At 55.3% G+C, this 21,844-nt stretch overlaps 2 protein-coding genes across 4 annotated transcripts; one reads left to right on the forward strand and one right to left on the reverse strand.

Annotated features, from left to right (window-relative positions):
- Window positions 1–271: 271 nt before the first annotated feature.
- Window positions 272–15,833, reverse strand: PLA2G6 (phospholipase A2 group VI). The gene is made up of 16 exons (XM_086479774.1): window positions 15,570–15,833; window positions 14,835–15,050; window positions 13,857–14,037; window positions 12,311–12,498; window positions 10,943–11,039; window positions 9,828–10,010; window positions 9,423–9,531; window positions 8,678–8,827; window positions 6,882–6,972; window positions 5,933–6,096; window positions 5,259–5,409; window positions 4,950–5,086; window positions 4,181–4,335; window positions 3,263–3,430; window positions 2,074–2,147; window positions 272–1,570 (listed from the first exon to the last, which is right to left on the reverse strand). The coding sequence occupies exons 1-16, from the start codon at window positions 15,776–15,778 to the stop codon at window positions 1,429–1,431; spliced, it is 2,415 nt and encodes an 804-aa protein (XP_086335900.1). The 5' UTR covers window positions 15,779–15,833; the 3' UTR covers window positions 272–1,428.
- Window positions 15,834–16,581: 748 nt separating this feature from the next.
- On the forward strand, window positions 16,582–18,657 carry MAFF (MAF bZIP transcription factor F). Of its 3 annotated transcripts, XM_086469054.1 has the most exons (4): window positions 16,735–16,818; window positions 16,998–17,024; window positions 17,905–17,952; window positions 18,045–18,657. In XM_086469054.1, the coding sequence occupies exons 1-4, from the start codon at window positions 16,735–16,737 to the stop codon at window positions 18,456–18,458; spliced, it is 573 nt and encodes a 190-aa protein (XP_086325180.1). In that variant the 3' UTR covers window positions 18,459–18,657. The 3 variants fall into 3 exon arrangements, with proteins under 3 accessions (XP_086325198.1, XP_086325180.1, XP_086325189.1); XM_086469072.1 differs by lacking the exons at window positions 16,735–16,818; window positions 16,998–17,024 and adding an exon at window positions 16,582–16,608 and having other exon boundaries at window positions 17,899–17,952; XM_086469063.1 differs by lacking the exon at window positions 16,998–17,024 and having other exon boundaries at window positions 16,735–16,755; window positions 17,899–17,952.
- Window positions 18,658–21,844: the final 3,187 nt, after the last annotated feature.

Consider the following 21,844-nt stretch of genomic DNA (forward strand, 5'->3'; position numbering starts at 1 on the left):
CACACGGGAGCTGGTCCAAAGCCTCTCTGCTGGCTGCAGCTGATAAGCTCAGCACGCAACGCTGTGCTTTGTGGGACAGCCAGCCACTCACACCACACACGTGCTCCCAGGGCTGGCTGCAGGGACAGGACATTCACCTCCTCAGCCCACACAAAGGGTATAATCCTGTGTCTCAAGGAGCCCGATTTCTGGTTTTCTACCTGTAAGAAATTCATAGGCTGCAAGCTCAGAACTCCTCTGGGATGGAAACAGAGACAAGACAACCATGGACTGCATGACGGCGGAACCAAATGCAAACCTCTCTTTATTTCACGTCATGTTAGTTTCGCATAGAAGCACTGTCCACCACAGCAGTCCATTCAGTCAAAAGCAAACGATTAAGAATTCAGGTTACTTCTCAAAACACCTCCAAATAGATACATAAATTAGTTATAAATATGCAAAATTTACTGCAGACACACCAAGTAGTGTAGCAGTCATAATGGGGTATCCAGCAGTAAAAAAAGTAAATCCAAATTGTCACAGGATCAACTTCTTTGGGGGGAACTGATCCCAGAGCATTTCAATTCCACAGTAAGAATAAAGAGAAAAGATCTCCCTGCCAAGCCACGGCTATTGTCCCTCATCTTGAGCTTGCTGTGAGTGAAGACAGGCTTTCACATCTCAGCCCTGGAGTGAAGAGTAGCACAGCAAGTCAGGTGGCACAAAACAGTCTCTGGGGGGCGGTCTGCTCCCACCCGGGGCGCAGTCAGTACCTGTGCTGCCAGCCCATCTCGGAGGGGAGAGGGGAAGGTGCTACAGCACGACAAGTGGCTCAGGAAAGGCTCCCCCTTCTCCCAAGGCCAGTTGCAACATTCTCCATCGTGTCTACTGCGGAAAGGTGCAGCGTTGCTCCTCCCCTTCACACTGGGTGTGCTGAGGGAAGAACAATCCCTTTTCCCCCATGCTATACACTCTGAAACACCTTGATCCAAGTGGGTCAAGTAATCCCTGAAGCTTTATCTGGCCTCAGCCCATTCTCTGATGTGGGAAGGTGCACGGTGCTTTGTCAGTGGAGGTGCTGCACAGACAGGAGACAGACTCCAGCTGCTGCAGCTCAAAACAAGTAGGTGAGGGTTCTGGCTTCAGGGAAGGGAGGTACTCTCAGCTAGCAGGGCAGCAAAACCAAGCTCAGCAGCAGAGATGGGGCTACAGTATGAAGGTAACTGTCGGCATTTCCCAGCTGTCCAAGAATATGTGGGTGTGTCCCGGAATATGTGTGTATGTGCACTGTTGTCTATTAAATATCATTAATTCCTCATTATTATTATTATCAGTAGTAGCAGTCCCTCCCTGACCTCAACACCTTGGTTCCAGGGCAAATCCAAGCCATTTCGGTGTCCGCTGCTCCTTGCCATTGGGATGGCAGAAGGGAAACCTCCGGGTCAGTCATCGGCAGAGATGTTGCACCAGCTGCTCAAACTGCTCCCGGTGCTGGTAGATGTAAAGCTGGGTGTCCCAGAGAGCATTCACCAGCACGGTGTCGTTCACCTCGTCCAACATCACCTCCGTGTGCAGCTGAGGGCTAAGCCTGCGTACAGCAAGACAGCAATCACCAGCTGGGCACAGGCACGAAGGCGACACGGCAGCGAGCCGGCCACGCACGAGACTTGGGCGAAGCGGCTCCCGCTGCTGTGGGGGTTCGCCCGCCCTCACCCAGCGGGCTCGCAGAGCGGAGGCCTTTCCCCTCCTTCAAGGCCCAGCCGCCCTCGAGGCTGAGCCACGGCTCAGCAACCGCGGCGCCTAAGGCTCGAGAGTCTCAAAACACGCTGCGCGTGGCGGAATGCACATCCCCGAAGGACCCCCGCCACACAGCATCCCCCCAGCCCCCCTAGCCGACCCCAGACAAGGTGTGGATCGGCTCACGCCGCGGGCCACGGCATCCTCCACGATGTCACTAAGGCATAAGGAGAGGGGGCAGGGGGACAGGTCTGAGCAGGCGTGCCTCTGGAGGGGATGACGCATGCCCCGGCCAGGTCTGAAATGAGAGGGATAAAAATAGGTCCACGCAGAGAGCGGAAAGGAAGCTCCTACCGGAAATATGGGACATCCGTCATCTCGCACCAGGCCCTGGCACGATCCACAGCTGGGCCATCTGCGTCAGTGCACTGCAGGAGAAACAGGCCCGCAGTTAGAGCCTGACTAGCACGCTGCTCTCCCCCCTCCCCGCCCGCAAGAGGTTCCCCTGGCACCAAGTCGAACTGCACGAGCCGCAGAGGGAGAGGGAAAACCGGGAGCGAGTTCATCCTGGATGGCACCACTCACCACCAAGCGGGGTGGCTTTGTATTTGTGCGTTTTTTGTTGTTGTTTGTTTTTTAGTGTAAGAACGGTGCTCCTGATCCTTGGGACAAAAGGAATTGCACCTTACAGATCATCCATCACAGCACCGAGTGGATTCCCTTAAAGAAACCCCCAGGATGATCTGAATCTCAAGCCTCCTCAGGATTTCACCTCTATCCATTTCTGCCCAAGCCCAGCACCAGCAGAGCCTGTGATTACTGCAGGCTTTCTGGGCTATCCTGGGACAGCTTCCCTCGGAGCTCTGAAATAAAAGACAGGGGAAGCAAAGGGACCTCCCTGGGTGTTTTCTGGCTATAGGAAGCTAAATGGAGATAAAGCAACAGAATTAAGATTATAGTCAGAACCTCAGTTCTGATCTTTCTGGCTTTTATTCATTGGGAGTGTTTTCATGCACAATATGTAATGAGCTCCCTTCTGAAGCAGGCAAGAACGTACATCTATTACACACTCCTAACCATAGCTCTAAACTACTGCTTTTTATTAGTGACACTCCCACTTCTCTAGATTTTACTAATTTCCCCAGTAGAGATAACAAAGCTTTTCTAAAGAAAAATGAATTTCTGTTTTTCCAAGGTGTGATTTTTTTTGGTCCATGTTGCTCAGATTATAGTCAGTGCTCCACGGAAAGATACTGAGTTTCATGAACACACACGTGCAAATGTTCCTAAGGGGCACTGATCACCATCCCGTCCTCAGCTCCTTTCAGCTGCAAGAACCTCCTTTGGCGCTCAAAGCCCCAAAGAGGCAGACGGGGCTTCAGACCTGCTGTGCTCCCGCAATTCTTGAACTGACCACGGTCGGAGCAATTCCAAGGAAAGAAAATTTTCTTCCAAAAGGAAGAAGCTGAAGACTGAAAACCTTTGCTCCCTCCCTGCAAGCAGCCCCAGGGGTCTTCCCCCATCGCCTCCTCTCAGTACTCACACAATCCACCACCATCTTGCCGAGCTCCCTGGCCCCAAAGACAGTCTTCGCCAACTCCCAAGGGTTGGAGGGGCGGAAAACATCCACAGAGCTCACCGGGACCTGCGGAGGCTTCCCTGTCCCCAGGGAGACCACCAACCCCAGTCTTCTTACTTCCTGCCTCCGACCCTGCGGACAAACAAGAGATTTGTTTGCAAGGACCAACAATGAAGGTGGAGCAGGTCTTTCACAGGGGTCTTGGGGAAGCTCTGAAAGTCAAGGCAAGACGCTCGGTAGCCTTTTCTCTCCTCCATCCTCCCCCTTTAGTACTGCCTGGTGAGACAGGTATAATCCACGGGACTTCAATTGTTGCACTGTTCCGTCCCTTACACCCCTGGCTGCACCCAAATTCATGGGATCACCCCAAAGATGAGTCCTGGGACCAGACAATGTGAAACAGTCCAACTCTTTCAGTCATTTTGACAACAAACCTCCCCTTTTAGCTACAGGGAGCAGCAGCTGCCAGTACTTAAGTCATCTTTCTGAGGAACTTGCCACACCACAGAAGGCATTCACCCTTGAGCCTTGCAGAGTGCCCTACCATTGTCTTCTCCATCTATTTTTGGGCAGAAAAAGGCTCTGTAGAGCTGCGTCAAGGGCCACACACAACCACCAACTGAATCATCCTTGCTTAAAGTAGCAAGGCCAGGCTGATGGGGCTGCCTCCCCATCTCACACCCTTGTCAGAGGAGGTATTTCACCCCTCAGCCTCCATTCCCAACACATATCCCCCTCTATACACTCCCTTCCAGGGCGCTGCACTGCTAGCTTGTTTATCCACTAGAGAGGCATCCGTTCCCAAACTCTCTTCCCATTCAAGGGAGGCCCAGTGGAGCCAATAAAGCCTCAGTCACCAGTCAGGGCCAGGGTTTCCCTCACCTTCTTGATCAGCGTCTTGTTGTACTCGTGGATCTCCGCCATGGCATCGAGGGTCGGGTTGTTGGCTAGCAGCCCGCCATCCAGAAAGCGGCCTATGGGCCGGAAATAAGTGGGAGCTGCACCGCTGCAGCGGGCAGCGCGCCACACGAGTTGGTCTGGAGGGAGAGAAAGCACACGGCCTCTTGCAGCAACTTTCCTGTGTGCGAGAAGCACCCTGCCTTCACCAGCACACAGCAGGAGGACTTGCAACCCCAGAGGACCCTGCCCTGCAGCTGTGCCTCTTTCTCCCAACAGCACGGCCTCTGCTTGGAGGCACAGGATTATTTCAGGGGATGTTCTCGCCACTTTCTACGTATCCTGGGTCAAATTCACTCCCTACCAGCTTTATTGCTGGTCTTTTGACAGTGAACCAGTTATGCTTGCTAGACAAAGAAGCAAGCTGGAGGTGGCCACATGCTTCAGTGACATAGCTTTTCCATGTTAATCTGCTCCTGAGAGTCCAGGGAAAGGTACGCAGGACTCCTCTAGCAGACCCCTTCCTCACGAACCTCGCTAGCCAGCCCCTGTTCCCGGTACAAGAGAAGCCAAGGGAGGAGGAAAGAGGAGAAAAGAGAACCATCACTAGGAGCAAGCTGCAAGATCAGGGATAAGCCATTGCCAGGACACCCCGATTTTCAGAGCAACAGGAGAAAGAACAGGAAATCTTCTGTCTCTGAGGGACGGCCCCCTCCCCTGCCAACCAGCTGGACTGCTGTGTGCCAGCATTTACCTTCTGGCGGAGTGAGTGGTTTGAAAGATGCGCTTGTCTTGTATTCAGTGGAGGTTTTCGTCTCTGGTACAGGGTAATTCCGGAAAAGGTGGAGCTCAGCCGGCTGTCGGTCACACAGTGTCCCTGTCACCATAACCCTGGGGGAGAGGACATGAGAGAATGAGGGTAAAATGGAAAAAAAACCCTTCAACAGTCTGCACATCACACTCCTCCAGATCTGCTCTAAGGAGAGGCTTAGCATCTCTGCTGAGAGTGGTCTAGAGCACACTCAGGAGAGCATCAACCAGCGCAGCCCCAGGCAGAACTTACTTGGGTTTTTGGACATCTGTCATTTTGGTGTTTTCCCCAAATTCCTTCTTCAAGAACTCATCCAGGGGCTCCGACTCGTAGGGCCGAGACCCCCGGAACACCATGTCCTTCATGCGGAAGTACAGGCAGCGCATGTAGTCCATGGACTTCCCTGAGACGGGCAACAGCATCGGCAGGAGCAGAGGGTGGGAGGAAGGGCAGGCAGAACAAACAGCACATCAGAGCTGGGACTTTCCAGGACCAGCAGGAGATGGGAGGTGTCACTCCCAATCTTATCCCCTTCCTAAGCTGCCTGTCTGCTTGGACCTCAGCAGCATGACTGGGAAGGATTAAAGAGGAAGGGCAAGCTTGGAGCGTAGTTTCCCACTACCAGAAAGCATCCATCACCTTGCTGTAAAACCCCCGTGGAGAGAGCAGGAAGAACAGAACATTGCACTCTGCCACCACACACTTCCCAAAACCCAGAAAGCTGCTCAAGGCCGGCCGATGCGAGAAGCGAGTGCAAAGCCAGGTCTAGGCTTTCCTTCATTAACAAACATCCCTTCCCTCCTTTGGCAGGGACAACAAATCTGTTGGGACTCGGAGAGGCAGCTCCCACCCCGCATCCGCTCCCCACAGAGGAGCGCTCAGGCCTACGGGAGCAAGAAGGGGCCCGTTATTTGCACTGTCCTCACCATGTACAATAGCCAAGGCCAAGATCCCCCCAGTGCTGGTCCCCGCGATCCAGTCAAAAATCTCTCGAACGGGACGGCCCGCAGCCTTTTCGATAGCTAGGAGGAGCTGGATGAGCACCAGGCCCCGGATGCCCCCTCCATCCAGGCACAGGAGGCGGTCGTGACTGGAGAGAGAGAGAAAGAGACCTGACACAGATGACTGGGAACTGTGGGACAGCTTACAAATCACAGCACGCTGCGTGGGAACGCAGCCCTGGGGACGAGAAACGATGCCAGTAACAAGAACGTTGCTGCAGACAGTGTAATCAGTGAACAAATAAATCCAGCGGTGCTTCCTCAGATGCAAATAAGGCTGGATGCAGCCAGACAAGCCTTGTCAGAGCTGGGGCAACGCCACTTGCTCTTTTAGCCACCTCTAACCTCTACAGCAGAGACACATTCACAAGCTGAAAATGCATCCAAGTCCCTCACTATGCAGTAATGGGTACCATGTCATAAATAAAAAGCAGACAGCCCTAAGTTCCTGCTAGTAGCACTTCAGTGCCAACTCTCCCTCCGCACCACGCAAGGCGAGGTGCAGGCACTGCCAAGGCAGCGCACAGCCTGGCAAAGGAGGTGGCTGAGCGTCAGGGCAGCGCGTGGAGATGTGGAAATCACAAAGCCAAAGCAGCATCTGGTGCCCAGCGGCAGAGGGGAGGGACAGAACAGAGGTTTCACCTGCTGAGCTCGGGCTCCACTGCAGCTCCAGGGCTGCCAGCAGGAACAGGCGGTGGCTGTTTATGGGAACAGAGATTTACCGCAAGGTTCTGGCAAAAACTGCAATGTCAATGAATTTTAAATAATGTCAGCTCTGAGGACGCCACACCCACAGGTGTGGGTGAGAATTCACACACACGGATTTCACCTTCAAGTTGCTCAGAAGCCTGGACAGAAGGTGTTCCTCACTTACTTTCTTCTACCCTCACTGGGTGAGTCCACAACGTCTGGTGCCTTCAATAACTGTCCGAGCGTTGTGGAAACATACAGAAGGTCCTTGTACCCTAGAGAGCCATGAACATGCAAAATGAAAAAAAAAAAAAAAAAAAAATTAAAAAATGAGAGACCACTTTGCTACCTGAACTCCCTGACGCGTGCCTCAGAGACAGCAGTCAACCAAATTACACTTAATCAATTAGAAAACCTTAAATTATTTCTCCTACTGTCTATCTGCCCCCAGAAGGCCTGGCCATGCTACCCAAACCTCCCACGAGTGCAGTAAACTATTTCCACCATAATCACACAAAGAACATCCAACTCCCTTCCCAATCAAATAAAGCTCCCTGCAGCAGACACAAGCCATCTTACCCATAGCCACCAGGTTCCCCCCGCCCAGGTTAAACCCCGCACCAAAGAGGAGAACCCCTGTCCTTTGGAGCAGGCAGCTGGAGATGCACCGGCAAAGACAAAGGATTTGTAGAAGCAGATGATGAGCAGAGCAGGCGAGAGAGGAGGCAGAGCCTAGCAGCGTGCCCACTACGCAGTTTACTGTAAGCCGTAAGATACAACCTAAATCTACCCCTGCGAGGTAACCTAGACAGGAGAGCTGTGGGGACAGGGTGGCTTGTCGTTACCCCTCAGCTGACGTACACCCAGGCCACCCTGGGTGCAGGGCACCAATCCAGGCTAGGTGAGAAGCCAGCCTGCAAAACCTAAAGAAGAAAGAACAGTGGGGGAGAAGTTCAATGCTCCTGCCAGTGCCCAGGCCAGAAGGTGGCTGCAGATGACAATGAATGTGGTGAGAAGTTTCTTCAAGGGCCAGAGTCCATGACAAAATAAACGCCTTGCTCTGTCACTGCATCAGAGCTGAAACTGGGGAGGTCGCCTTCACAAGACCGTGGTGAGAAGAAAGTTCTGGTGTCACGAGCCAGTGAGACTTGTGGTGACACCGACGCACTCCAGGGCTGGGAAGGGGTTGTCCTCTAGCCCCACAGGAGGGCCTTTGCAAAGGAAATCACCAGCCTGAGAGGGGAAGTGGACCACAAGCTGCTGTTATCTGCCTGCATGCCCCTCTCACAAGGGTCAGAGCCTCCCTCCAAGCCAACTCACCCACCACCCACTCCATAACCCCTCCTGCTGCCTCTGCCCGAGCTCTGGAGCTCCCCAGAGGAGGAAAGCCCAGCACCTAGAATAGACCCATGGGCTTACTCACACCGTCTGGGCAGTACAGAGCACAAGCTACCACACAGTCATATGTCCTAAGACAGGCTTCTTCTATACTGTAAACCCTGTGACCAGGGTTGCTTATCCTTGGGCTTTACCCCTTCCCTCTCCCAGCTGCTGGCCCCCAGGATCTGAATGAGCGACGCTTCTAATTTCCTTGTGCCCAGCACGACAGCAGGAGGTTCTCAAGGCAGACCAGGAAGTACCTCCCCTTCTGTACACGACCCAGTGGATAAAGTACACATAGGCAACTAAGTCCTACACCTCTTCCAGAGGGGTGAGGGAACCAGTCTTCCCTTTCCTTTTTACAGGGAAGCACTGTGATGGTCTATAAAGCAAAAGTTTAGAGTACAAGAGTTTAGAGTACACACACAGGAAAAGCATAGACAAGAGATAGGATCCTGCAATGATCTGAATGAGGACAGCCACCAGAAATGGAGAGCTAGGAGACAGTCCCCAGAGCACGGCCCACCTGAAGAAGAGATCTGAGACACCACTGTGAAGCAAGAAGGGAGGAGAGCGAGGGAGGGCCAGGGAAGGCTTTACCTAAGCTGTTGAAGCTGCTCCGCGAGGAAGGTTGGCCTTCCAGGAAGGAGGCGGCAGATGGTGCCAGGCTTGGGGAGTCAGGGTTGGGTGGGTGGCAGCGTTCGGTCCCTACAGTTTGCAGCAGGTCTAAGAGCACTTTCCGGTTCGCACCTTAGGTGACGAAGGGGGAGTCACAGATCAGAAAGAGAATCAGCGCACGCACACACCGGTAGGGGGGGCTCTGCCAAATTCACAGCAGCCCTGACCCTCATAAAAACCTCCGGGATGACATTGGGAAAGGGAAAGCACGTCCCGGGTATTTCTCCCCCAAACACCAGGCAGCGGGACCTGTGTACAGCAGGGACACCCAACGGTGTGCAGCTTCAAGGGTGTGTGCCGCACACTTCTGGCCAGTGAAGAACCGCCCGTGTCTGCTTATGCTTGGGTGGTTCAGCAGCGCTGTGCCATCCCGTTGCGAACCTGCAGTGCCTGACATGATGCCTTGACAGGGGTGGAGTGCATGCCAGCTTTTCCTCTTGCATCTCCGTCCCATAGAAGAGAAATCCATCAAAGGATATTAATATAAAGCCTATGCCACTAGCTCAGGAAGTGCCTACCCTGCGAGCAACTAGAAGCTGGGAAAGCATGTTGCAGAGCATCACCCACGCTTGGCATGTTTTCACCTCTGCCCAAGACACTGTTTTGGCCACCAAGGGGAAACAGGATGCCAGGTTCACCCTGTGAGGCTGATGACACGCTCCCTCACCTTTGCTGCTTCTGGCTGCCAACAGCCCTGGTGTCTCCCCAAAATCATTGGGGATCTCGACATCTCCTCCAAAGACGATGATCGCTTTGATCATATCCAGGTGGTCATGCTAGGGGACAAGAGAAAGCTCAGTCAAGAGCCACGCTCCCCTTGGCTACACGATTTCTCGTGCCCTCCCTACTCTTTTCATTAGCCAAAGCACCCACAAGGGATCACCCCATGAAAGACAAGGGCCAGGATTTCAAAGGAGTCTGTCCCTGCCTCAGCCCTTCAAGAAAATCCTCTCTCTCCCTCCCATCAACCCCTCTCTCCCTCCCATCAACCCCTCTCTCCCTCCCATCAACCCCTCTCTCCCTCCCATCAACCCCTCTCTCCCTCCCATCAACCCCTCTGCAGAAAACTCACCTTCATGGCCAGGTGCAGCGGCGTGTTGCCATCCTGACCCCTGGCATTGGTGTGGGCCCCGTGTGTCAGCAGTACCATGGCGCAGTCGAAGCGGCCCCTCTTGACCGCAATGTGCAGAGCCATGTCAGCCGTCCGGCTGGTCAAATTCACCTCAGAGCCGTGCTCCAGCAGCAGCCGTGTCATCTGCGCCCAGGCACGCACGTGCCAGGTCAAGAAGAGAGAAAGCCATCGTGAGGACAACCGCCCCGGGTGCTCAACCGATCCAGGTCTCACGGCAAGCAAAGCAGGACGCTTAGCTTGGACTTGACTGGCTGGCAGATGCCAGCTGCCTTGTTCCAAGCACTGGAGGTGGGGTTTCTCTGTCTTTTACCACAAGAATAGTTGGTGGTTTCACAATCTGGCTAGAGCTTCTGGATGTTTTGGTACTTACATGAAATCGTAGCAACTGGCTGAAAGCAATGGAGAAAAACCAGTTCCTACTCAGGCCAAAATCCCTGTGGACTGGAGGAAAAAGTTTGCTTTCTGTCCTTGTCTTTATAAGCCAAGGAGATTTATGTCTGCTCCAAAACTCCACAGGACGCTTCTGAGAGGGATGTGACACCACAGGACGGAAAACAGTCCTGACACAGTAATGTCCTCTGCTTGCAACACGCACCACTCAGGTGCTCCACCATGCACATCACACCACTGACCTGCCCATCTCCGGCACAAGATGAACCATGACCCATACGCCACCACCCTGTGTCAACCTCCTACTCTCCCTACGGTTTTCAAGGCAGCAATCTGCTTCCTTCCATGAAACCGTCAGTAATGAGAAGATGGCTCCTCCCCACACCACTCCAATTTCCCCAACGAAAGGGACAAGGGAGAAGCTGGCAGTTTCACAGCCAAGGACGACACACTAGGGATGAGCCCACCGGTTTGTTTCAGGTTTGCTCCACTGCTCTGTCCCCCGTGGCAAACAGCACTGAGCAGCACGTGGCAATCAAAGACCGGACTGCTGGCTGGGCTCTGACACTCCCAGTGCTCTGCACATGCACCCAGGACAGGGAGAGGTCAGCAGCAGGAGGAATTAACCGCATTTAAGGCCCTCGCCACAGACTGGGTGCATTTACCTCTGCCTTCTTCGCCCAGTGCAGCGGAGTGGCTTCATAGCGTGGGTCCTTGGAGCGAACCTGGCTGGCGTCCACCTCGAGGATGGCCTGGGCACACCTGGCAAAGACAACGAGATGAAGATGATGGGTGGCTGCTGTCTTGACTCAAGACTTCCACTCGCAGCAGCACCTGCTTCCTCCTCCAGGGGCTTTCAGGAAACCCTCCAGCAGGCGCAGGCTCTCTGCAACACCTGCATGTTCCTCAGCTGCAGTTTTGGTTTGCTCTTTTTAGAAAGGAAGGGCACAACAGGAAGCATACAAGCAGCGCAGCACTCGGAGGAAGCAGGAGAATCCCTTCCCAATTCCAAGTTGTGAAGCAGCATCTGGGTGCTTCTCCAACACAGCAATATGGCATTTCTGGAAACTCTCAAGACCCAAGGGGAAATTCTTCTCTTCTCCCTCTCTCTCCGTGGAAACGTGGGGATAAAACTGAAATAGTTACATATTTGCTGAAATTAAGGATCTGTGTACTTCCTCACAAGTGAAAAATCACACCTATTGTGAACAGACTAGTACCTAGTGCCTAGAAAGCGTGAGTAGGTACTTACAAAACAAGCATACGCTCTCCACTCTGAAACACCACCAAATAAACCACGTAGAAGAGATCGAGCCCCGCTGCAGACTAAGGGACCTAAGCACATTTTTGGCTCGTGAACGTGTCTCTAATGTTGGAAAGCACTTTTCAAAATGCTGAAAAATTAGCTAGCAGCAGCTAGTGTTGACTTGAGAGCCCTATTTGTAGCGCTCGGACACTATGAAAATTAAGTATTATAAAGCACGTACAAAGAGAATCAAACTTCTCCAGGGAAAACAAAACAGAGAGTAAACATCATGTCTCTCTTGATTCAGTTCTGGAGGGTGTTATTAAGAGTCAAGAGTACCTTTGGCCCACAGCACATGGAAATAACCAGGCTTTGAAATGAAAGCTTATTAGGATCAGAGCACTCAAAGACAAAGGTACAGCAATTAGCAATACTATTTAAGCACCAGTAAATCATCTTCTCACAGCTCATTCTGAGAAAAAGAATTTCACAAACACTTTTTTAAAAAAAAAAATTGTGTCTTTCTCCTGATGTGTGATATTAAACAATATATATAGATAGATAAATTCAGGGAAAACCTTTTTTTTTCTGAAAGTGTTTCTTTCTTTTCCACACTAGCACTTCCCTGTTCTTTTGCCAACTCGGTGATGCAGCAGAGGACAGCACAGGACATCTTCCTACTGAGCACTGCCCTGAAAGGGGTCAAGTCTTGGATAATCCTGAGCAAGCAGACAGGTCCCCAGACTGGAGGATGAGCCCTGTCCAGACAGCCCAAGTGGTTACTTACCCCTTCTGGGAGAACTTCAGTGCTGTGTGGATGGGGTAGCCCAGCGTCCCCACGACGCTGCAGCTGGCACGGCATTTCAGCAGAGACCGAACCATGTCCTCTTTGCCCAGCTGACAGGCGAGATGCAGAGCAGTCAGCCCTTCATGGCTCAGGTGGTCCAAGCCAGCAGTTGGGGTTCTGCCCAGGAGCTGGGAAGAGGAAACAATAGATAAATAAAATAGACAGACATGGAAGAGCACCATCTCCCTTCCTGAGCATCGACAACAGGCTCTGGAGCACTGGGTTCTTCACGACGCTACAGCCTGTCCTCTCCACCCCTGCTTCCCACACAGCAGCTATGGAAGCACTCCTTGTTTGCTCTCCCCAAAGGGTTTATCGCTGCTCTCTGTGCCCTCTTCCTCTGGCCTGGGTGGTTCTGAGACACCCCTCAGCCAAAAAGGGCTCACACCACCTTGAACGACACAGCCCAGCAGACTTCCACCATCTCCCACTGTGTGAGCCAAGCTCAGCCCAACCAAATTAAACCAGTAGCTCCCTCTCCTGCTGCGGCCCCATCAGTTACCACGGCCAGTCAGGAGGCAGCAGCTCAACCTCCCCTGCAACTCCACCATTGCTTTCAGATACAAATGGGATTCTGTTTAAAATATATATATGGGGATACATTTGAAGGAATTTTCCTATTCTCCCTGGAAATTTTAGATCTGTTACCTGCTGACTGGTTTGTTACACAAAAATATCCCACCGCTGTACTGGGAAACCCTGTGAGCCCTGGTGCGCACGAGAGAAGTGAAAATCTAAGAGGTTTTTTTCCTCTGGTTTAGCAAGGAATCAGGAGAGAAAAGAAACAAACAGGAGACAGATCAGACCTGGAAGTATTTCTGTAACAGCAAGCCAAGTTGCTGCCATCAGAGAAATAAAGGAAGATGGTATCTTTTTAATACCAAGGTCCTAACTGCCCTGCTTCACAGCATGGCAAGGATCATTACCCCTCCCCCATCATGCATTAGGAAACACCAGCACAGTCTGGCAGGCAGAGGGAGAGCTGTCACAACAGGCATTGGGCAAATGCGGGGAGTGCAGCTGTAGGGGAGAGCCGGTCTCGCGCTGGGGAGCTGATAAACCTGAGGAACCAAAGCGGAAGGCCACCCACGCCCTTACAAACCCTGTCACTCTGCCCAGCACTTCTCAGCAATCGAGAATGCCTCTGGCTTCAGACTGTCTTGGCCTCGAGGCTCTGATCAGTCCCCCGTGCAATGTCACTCAGTTCAAACAACAAGTTCTGCAGCTCAGGAGAGCCCCGGGTGGCTCCGAACTGTCCTTCAGCTTGTTCCGCTGCAGGGTTGAATCTGGAGCCTGCTTACAGGAAACAGCACCAGTAAAGTGGGAAGAAAGAGGCTGAAATCAGCCTCAAGCATTAACTCAATGCTGCAGCAGAGGGAATGGACTTTCTCCTCCCCTGCCTGCAGCTATTTTCCTGTCTCCTCCCCATGGCATAGAGAGGACCCCTTCCAGTCCCACTCCCTCCCTGCTTCAAAATCGCTCCCACCTCGATGATGTGGGGGCTGTTCCCTCGCACAGCGTAGTGGAAAACGGTCTCCCCGTTCCTGTCGGTAATGTCCACGCGTGCGTGGCACTCCAGCAGCTCCAGCAGGCACTCCATGTCTCCCTTGCGGCACGCCAGGTGCAGCGGGGTGCAGCCATCCTCACTGTCCGTGCTGTTCACGCAGCTGCAAGAGACAAGTCAAGGTGAGGATGAGGAAGGGCTGCGGAGACGAGGCCCTGCAGCTGCCCAGGAAGACGACACGTCTGCGACAAGCCCGGCTGGCACGAACCACAAGGTTCACGAAAGCCCGGCCTCTGGCCAGGGAAGGAGCATGGGCAAGGGCCGCCAAGCAGCCGTGCCACAGACCCTCTCCCTGACACGCTGCTCCTTCCTCTGTTCCACATACGGGAGCAGCTCCCCATGCCCAAAGAAAGGCAGGAGACAAATTACAGTGAGCAACCTGACAGAGGTGCTGCCATCAGTCCCCCAGTCCTCTAACTCCTCACTTGTCTCCTCTACCCTCAGTGAACTTCCCCATGGAAACAGGGCAAGGGCTTGTGGCCAAAAACCATTTCCAGAAAAACAGTCCTACTGTACCTCTTGTGGGGAGCCAAAACCCACTCTGAAAAGCAGCTCCACAAGGGTTGTAAGAATCTAACTAGGGCCTCTAAGCAAAACACTTCAATCCTTTAAGCCCAGACACCAGAGCTGTGGGCTTTAACTTCCACAGCAGCAGGCTGAAAGGCCGCCAACAAGCTTACACAGCAACCACCGGGCGCCCTTTGCTACCACGTCTGTCATTCAGGCAGGACGCACCAAGGGGGGCACTTTTAAACTCGACCCACGCAGTAACCACAGGTGTTAAGCTCCCCCAAGAAGCATTGGTACATCAAGCCAGGATACCCTCATCTGGCCTAGCCGGCCCTCCCGAGCTTGTTCCCAGCACCAGGCCCACCGGGGACCCTTGCCCCCGCGCCTTGCCTCAGAACGTGGTTGTGCCGGAAGCTCTCACGACGGCCGAACTCCACCGCGACATGCGCTGCAGACCAGCTGGGGTGGTCGCGGAAGCAGTCGCTGAGCTGCTGGAGATCCTCCAGCGACAAGGGCTGGTGCGAGCTCTCGTAGAAAGGGCGCAGCTGCCTGCTGTACTGCTCGAAACGTGCCAGGGCATCTGCTTCATTGTCGAGCTGGAACAGCCTAGAGGGAAGGCAAACGCAGTGTTGGTCCTGCTCAAGGAAACAATCTCCGTTCCACGCAGCTGAGAGAAACGGCTCTTCTCTAAACGTTAGTGCTGGATACTCTCCCAATCCTCCTCGTCTAGTGTCACGCTTGTTCCAAGGGAAGAAGGGAGCCTAATTCAATAGCAGAGAGCATCTCCTCTTCCTGAGGAACGCTAACTTTTGGGCCAAAGCATCCTGTGCTCCAGAAGCTAAAGCAGTAACGGGTACGAGTGGAAGTGCATGTACTTGTGGATATTCTGACCCGAGTACCTATTTCACAGTTGTGTGTTTTCACTGTTTGGACTCTGTCCTGCCCTGTTCTCACAAGCTGTTTTGATGACAACTCCTCCACCAGCACACGCAAGCGCCTCGCACTCCTCATGAGCCCACCTGCTGATCAAATACATCACCCCACACCCACTGCCATCCTGAGATCAGAGGGTTCGAGTCTTTAGTTTCATGTTTGACTAGTGACTGCTAAAGGTCTGTCACTTACCGGAAAGCAACCTGCGGGCTCTGGGGATTCACCAGCAGGCAATCCCAAGAGCGAGCGAGGCTGTTCTTATACAGGGCCACCCTGCCTTCCTCCCTCAGGCAGGTGTGAGCGGCATACTCCGCAGCCGGCACCTCCTTCACCCGGTAAGGGTTTGTGAATATCTGGGTGACGCTGTTGATGGTATTCACCAGCCGGCCAAAGAACTGCATCTTTCAGGAGCTTCAGGCGGCTTCTTCCCCGCGCCCTGAGGGACTCCCGGCCACAGGCTCCGCCCGGCTCCTTCCCCGAACTTAGCGACCCAGTGCCAGGAAAGGGGAACTGAGAGCCGCGGGGTGACAGGCCGCCCGGGAGGAAAGCTCGGCAGCGGCACCTGTGGTTTCCTTCCTGGCTCCTCCGCAAACACACCCGGTTCTCCTCAGCGCCTCACGGCGACCGCCCACCTCTGACCTCCCTCTCCCGGGCCTTACTCCGCCGCCTTAAAGGGAAAAACACCTCCCTCCGCGGCCAGCCCCGGTGCCCTGCCGCCTGCCCGCGCTGGCAGGAAGCCGCCCTCCGCCGAGGGGAGAGGAGGGGAGGGGAGCGGCGCGGGGCCCGGGGCTGGCGGCGAACCGGCGGCCTGACAGGGCCAGGCCCAAGCGCCCGGGGTGCGACGGCGCCCGCAAACGAAACGACGGCGGGCTCCCAGCGTCCTCCGCGCGGGGCCCCACCCAGCCCGCCTCGCCGGCTGCCCGCCAATCGCCGCACCGCCCCCCGGGGCGGGCCAATCAGCTGCGCCGCGCCTGGGGAGGGGCGATTGGAGCGGGGGAGAGCGGAGAGCGCCGCTGCGTCACTCGCAGCCGCCATCCCGGAAGAGGGCGGAAAGGCGGGAGGCGCCATCTTTGTGAGGGGAGGCGTGCTCTTCTTAAAGCGGCAGCGGTCTATTCCACGAGAGAGGGCGGGGGCGTTCTGCTCCTGGGTGCGGCCATTCTCTGGGCGCGTGTCACCACGAAATTTAGGGACAAACACCGCAGTGTTGGAGCGTGGCTGCATTCACACCCCGGTGCGTTTAATGCGCTGGCAGCGTGCGAGGCGGCGGGGTCACGGCGGGCGCTTTAAGAGCAGGGGCCACCCCGCGCGGCGGCGAGGGGGCGGGGCGAGGGTGACGTCACCGCATGACTGTGTTTTTATGAATGAAAAGAATCCGCGGGTGAGTAATCGCGGGGAGCGGGGCTGGAGGCGCCGCCCGACGGCCCGACCCGGCAGCGGCCCCGCGGGGACCAGCGCAGCCTCCCGGTAAGGGCCGGGGCGGAGGGGAGCGGGGAGACCCCGCCGGGGCGGCACCCGTCGCCCCCCCACTCCCATCCACCGCCGTTCGGCCGGGAGAGGGGGGCAGCGGGGTCCGGCACCGGCTGGAGGCCTCTCTGCTGCCGCCGAGCGCGGGGACCGGAGCGGCGGACGGACGGACGGACGGGGAGGGTTGTCCGCGCTTCCCTCCCGAGCCCCGGCCACCGCCCCAGAGGGAGCCGCCGTCTGTCTCCCGGTTCCCCGGCCCGGATTGCATCAGCTTCCAGCCGCCCCAGCTCCACCTTCCCCACCGCCCCCCTCCAGCCCCTCACCTCCCCGCGGGGCTCTACCAGACACCCCCCCCCCCCCGCCCTTTCGGAGGCTCCCCTAACGGGAAGGGGGCTCCCCGAGGTGGGGAGAGGCTGCCGCGCTGCCTGGGCCCGGGCTCCCGGCCCTCTCCATCCCCCCCAACCCCCCCTAACCCAGGGGACGGGGAGGGACCGGCCACCGGCGAGGGGACAGGCGCCTCTTCCGTGGCTTTCACCTCCCAGCCCCGGGCTGCTGAATCCCTGGGAAGCCACTTCTCGCCCACCCGACCCTTCACCCCGCAGCCTGCGGCCACCCGACCCCTGTGCCGGGAGCCACGGTGCCCTCGCCCCGCCGGGTCCCGCCTGGGTGGCTTCGCCCCGTGGGGCTCCTGCTTTTACTTTCCTTTCAGCCTCGGGCGGATCTCACCCGGGTTTCCTCCCAGGGAGGGGGAAGCCTTGGCCTCCCGGTAGCCGGGTTGGGGTGTTTTGGGTCCCCTGGGCAGAGCAGCATCCCAGCCACCTTGGGGTAGGGTGAAGGAGGGATGGGGAGCTTTTCCCAGTTATTATTATTTTTTCCAGTCATTGTTACTATTATTATCATTATTAGTACATCTATTTTTAAAGGGGTAAGGATGAGTCACGTGGCCCGCAGTAGGAGGGGGGGATATGGGCAGGGGTCCAGCAGGCCCAGTGCCCTCTGTGCCAAAGCGAGGGGCATGGGCTGGCAGTAACTGGCCTTTCTTCTGGCTGCTTGGCAGGGCCAGCGTGAGGCAAGGATGGCTGCGGACGGGCTCTCCAGCAAGGCCCTGAAGGTGAGCACCAGTGGGACTGGGGTGGGGGTGGGGGGTGGCAGGGCAGGGGTCTGGTCTCAGAGGTCTCCAGTGACCTCCCCTCTCTCCGGCAGGTGAAGCGGGAGCTGGGGGAGAACACTCCGCTGCTGTCGGACGAGGAGCTGATGGGCCTGTCGGTGCGGGAGCTCAACCACCACCTGCGGGGCCTCTCCAAGGAGGAGGTGGCGAGGCTGAAGCAGCGCCGGCGGACGCTGAAGAACCGGGGTTACGCTGCCAGCTGCCGGGTGAAGCGTGTCTGCCAGAAGGAAGAGCTGCAGAAGCAGAAGATGGAGCTGGAGTGGGAGGTGGACAAGCTGGCCCGGGAGAACGCCGCCATGCGCCTGGAGCTTGACACCCTTCGCGGCAAGTACGAGGCCCTGCAGGGCTTCGCCCGCACCGTGGCTGCCCATGGGCCCCCTGCCAAGGTGGCCACTGCCAGCGTCATCACCATCGTCAAGTCCAGTGCCAACCAGGCCGCCTACTCCTAGTGCTGGCCTCTGTCCCCCGGCTGGGCATGGCCCTCCTGGGGTGCCTTCCCCCATAAATCACCTCCTGTACCCTCCCTGACCTCCTCCCTGCCAGGACCTGTGCCTGAAATCCTCCTCCTCCTCCCATCCCTTGACCTCCAGTTTCCCCCATGTAAGGAAGGGCTGCTGCAGTGTGGGTGCTGGGGCAGAGGACAGGACTCCACCAGTGACCCACAAAGCCCCCCAGCCCCCTCCCTTCTAACTCAGCCTTGTTTCTGCCACAACCCCCCCTGGCTGGGCACCCCTTGTACTGGGGGGGGAGGCATGCAGGCAGGAGAGGGCAAGCCTGTGCAGGCAGCAGTGGGGAAGCATCCCTCAGGTCCAAGCTGGCAGGAAAACACCAGGTGCCTCTTTTTGGGGAAGCATGGGAGAGCTGAGCACGAGCCAGGCACTCATGGAAGCATGTGCCAGGGAGGGAAAGGAGGAGAGAGAGGTTTCACAGTGAGGGGCAGAAGCGATATGATGGAGAGGGGTGTCAGCATTGGCCCACAAGTTGGACCATGGTTGGAGCAGAGCGGGGAGGTGGCAGCATGGCTGGAGTCTCCTGGGAGGGGAGATGGCGAGGGAAGGTGGCAGGTCAGAGGGGGAGAGAAGGTGGCTGCAGGTTGGTGCCTCGTAAGGGCGAGCAGGATGGGAAAGTGCCATGGCAGCCTGTGGAGCTGGGGGAGCCAAGAGGTGACAGTGATGGAGGAGGATCCCTCGGGCAAGGGAGAGCCTGGGGACGTGAGGGGGTCAGCCCAGGCTGTTGCCTGCAAAGGGGAAAAGCAGTGGTGCTGTTTTATCTCGTTCCATCATGCACATCCTTCATGCCTCTTCCTGCCTACGGGAAGCTTGGCCAGCGGGTGTCTCCAAAATGCAGCGGCACTGGCAGGAAGGAAGCGGAGGCAGCTGGATCAGAGATAAACACTGTTTTGCTCAGCACAGGCCGGCTTGTACGGCCCCACCAAGCACTCCCCAGCACCCCACCGCCTACAAAGCCGACAGAAAGGTGCTCCTAGCTCTGGAGAGCTGGAGCTGTGGAGGCAGGGAGGGGTGGAGAGCATCCCTGCTCCTGGGAGCTGCCTGGCAGGCAGGTAGGCTCCTCCCTTTGGTTTTCCTCCAGCTTGGACACCTGTGTGGGACAACTGGCTCTTCAGCAGGCTGAAATGCTGGAGAAGAGTTGGGTTTGCTTAAATACAGGCAGCACGGGGGAGGTAACAGGAGGCAGACCCTTCTTGGCATCTGCCACTGTAGATGATCCCCCCACCCCCTTTCTGCCCCTGCCTGGGTATTGCCATGCCGGCTGCCCTCGGCTGCAGCCTCCGTCTCTCCCCAGAGAGGTGCCTGCCCGCTGCTGTGGAGGGGGCACTGTGGCTAGCATCCCCCCACCCCACCTCCTCTTGGGTTTATTTATTGCACGAACATAAGTTATTTTCACGTCCTCTTTGCCATTCCGCCTCTCGGCACAGCCAGGATGTTGGTACAGAGCCGTACTTTATATTTTATATATGCAAATCACATTTTATCTTATACTTATATAGAGCAAAAAAAATACTTATTTATTTTCTGACTTACAGTATGTGTCCTACCCGACTCCTCTGTATTTTGTAGACTTTACAAATAAAGCAAGTTCTTTTTTTTTCCACAGCCAGAGTGTGTTTGGTCATTCTTGAACTTCAGGACAGAGCTGTTGTCTCAGTGGGACCAGGTTTTCTAGCTCCCTCTAGCTTTGCTGCCGGACATGTTCAAGACCGTACCCAAAAAAAGATGGGATGGGGGACAGCTCATGACTTCTTAGAACAAGCACAGATTTATTGTCTCCGTAAGGGCTCAGTAAGCAAGCTTAATGCTGAACATCACCCCCCCGAAGTGCTTGCTTTCAGAGGCAGTTCAGCTGTCCTGGATCAGCTTTTCCTAGAAAAGAGAATGCTTTTTGTTAGAAAAATTCCCTCCGGTCTGCCCTCAGACCCAGTGTGGGAGGAGAGGCAGGTGCAATCGGGGCAGCTCTACCCAAAACCTTCTCTGCTGAGTGACCTCACTGCCTGACTCAGGAACAGTGAGGATGAAAGCAGGGAGCTTGTGTCCGTGGGTGGCAGGAGAAGGGGAAGGAAGCGTGGCAGGCGCCTTACCCGGAGGTGAAGTCCAACCTCCTCCCTGTGGGCAAAGCCACCCTTCCTCAGACCCGAGGTGGAACCGATGAGCTTGTTCCCCTGATGCCCAGGCAGGCCAGGTCCTGGCCTCCCAGCAGCTTACAGTGCTCACATGGTGGTTCTGGGTTTTACATCTAGTTCCCTCTTGCCACTGCAAACTGCCCCAGCGCCACCGCTGCTCGTGGAAGAAAAGCCCAGAGCCGCTGTTCACCAAGGCCCCTGTGAGAGAAAGCAGCCCCCTTTCTCCCGCAAGTGTTTTGTGCTGACCACCGAAGACAAGGACTCATCTCTACTCCAGGTTTTTGACAAATGGGTTTTGCTCCTGCCTTGGGCCGTCAGCGAAGTCTCAGCGCCAGGCTGCTGTAGTGCTGCTGCTCTCTCAGCTCCTGCACACACAGACAGCGCAAAGCTTTCCTCCCAAGAAGAGGACCAGGAGGACAAGACATACCGATCCACTAAGCCTCGGCCCCTGCAGTGAGCAAAAACTCAAGATCGGTGCAGAGAAGTAGTCACCCTGACAATACCACGCAGAGGCAGCTTAGGTACAATCTATATTATCTCTATATTTTTATTTGTCATCATATTTGCTCATTTCTGCAGAGTATAACATCACAAAGACCAAAATAGAGAGAGCGGCTTGTCGCTGAGCTCACATCCGTTAAACACGATAGGTACAAAACTAGGTGACTCTGTCTTATTTATCATACATTTTTTTTCAGTCATTTATATACAAAGAACTACGCTATATGGAAAAATAATAAACAAATCCCATGGGTATGTTACATGGTAAACAAAAAGGAAGGAAGGAAGGAAGGAAGGAAAGGGGAAGTAGGTGAGGGAGAGCAGCTCCAAGGGCCTACTCTTGGAACCAACACGTTTGTTGGGGCCCTGGGCTACCGTGAGCAGACCTGCAAGACCACGGACGCTTTGGCCTCCTTAGTCTCAAGCTCTGGATCTCGTATTTGTTCCTGCAAGCCAGAGCAGCTTCAAAGCCAGTCCTTGCTCTGGCACTTGCCTGTCATGAGGCAGAGCAGGAAGCTCAGAGACGATTTTGTGTGGTGTCAAAAAATATAGACGTATATAAAATTATAATGCATGGCAGCTGGCTGTTGTTTGGGCACTAGTTCTTCACCAGGCTTCTCCGAAGGCAGCTAGTGCAAAAGGGTTATACTTGAAACCACTACATACAGGAAGCTTTGAGAATATCCAGATCCTCTG

Source organism: Leptosomus discolor, chromosome 1 (assembly GCF_034619465.1).
Source record: "Leptosomus discolor isolate bLepDis1 chromosome 1, bLepDis1.hap2, whole genome shotgun sequence".
Taxonomy (NCBI): domain Eukaryota; kingdom Metazoa; phylum Chordata; class Aves; order Leptosomiformes; family Leptosomidae; genus Leptosomus; species Leptosomus discolor.

What these genes read in the sequence shown, in the direction of transcription:
- PLA2G6 (XM_086479774.1), bottom strand. Translation starts at nt 15,778, where the DNA reads ATGCAGTTCTTTGGCCGGCTGGTGAATACCATCAACAGCGTCACCCAG. An exon ending in AGCCCGCAGGTTGCTTTCCG is followed by an intron (nt 15,051 to 15,569) that starts GTAAGTGACAGA and finishes CCTTCCCTCTAG; the next exon opens with GCTGTTCCAGCTCGACAATG. An exon ending in CGGCACAACCACGTTCTGAG is followed by an intron (nt 14,038 to 14,834) that starts GCAAGGCGCGGG and finishes TGTCTCTTGCAG; the next exon opens with CTGCGTGAACAGCACGGACA.
- MAFF (XM_086469054.1), top strand. Translation starts at nt 16,735, where the DNA reads ATGAATGAAAAGAATCCGCGGGTGAGTAATCGCGGGGAGCGGGGCTGG. An exon ending in CGGACGGACGGACGGGGAGG is followed by an intron (nt 17,025 to 17,904) that starts GTTGTCCGCGCT and finishes TGGCAGGGCCAG; the next exon opens with CGTGAGGCAAGGATGGCTGC. An exon ending in TCTCCAGCAAGGCCCTGAAG is followed by an intron (nt 17,953 to 18,044) that starts GTGAGCACCAGT and finishes TCTCTCCGGCAG; the next exon opens with GTGAAGCGGGAGCTGGGGGA.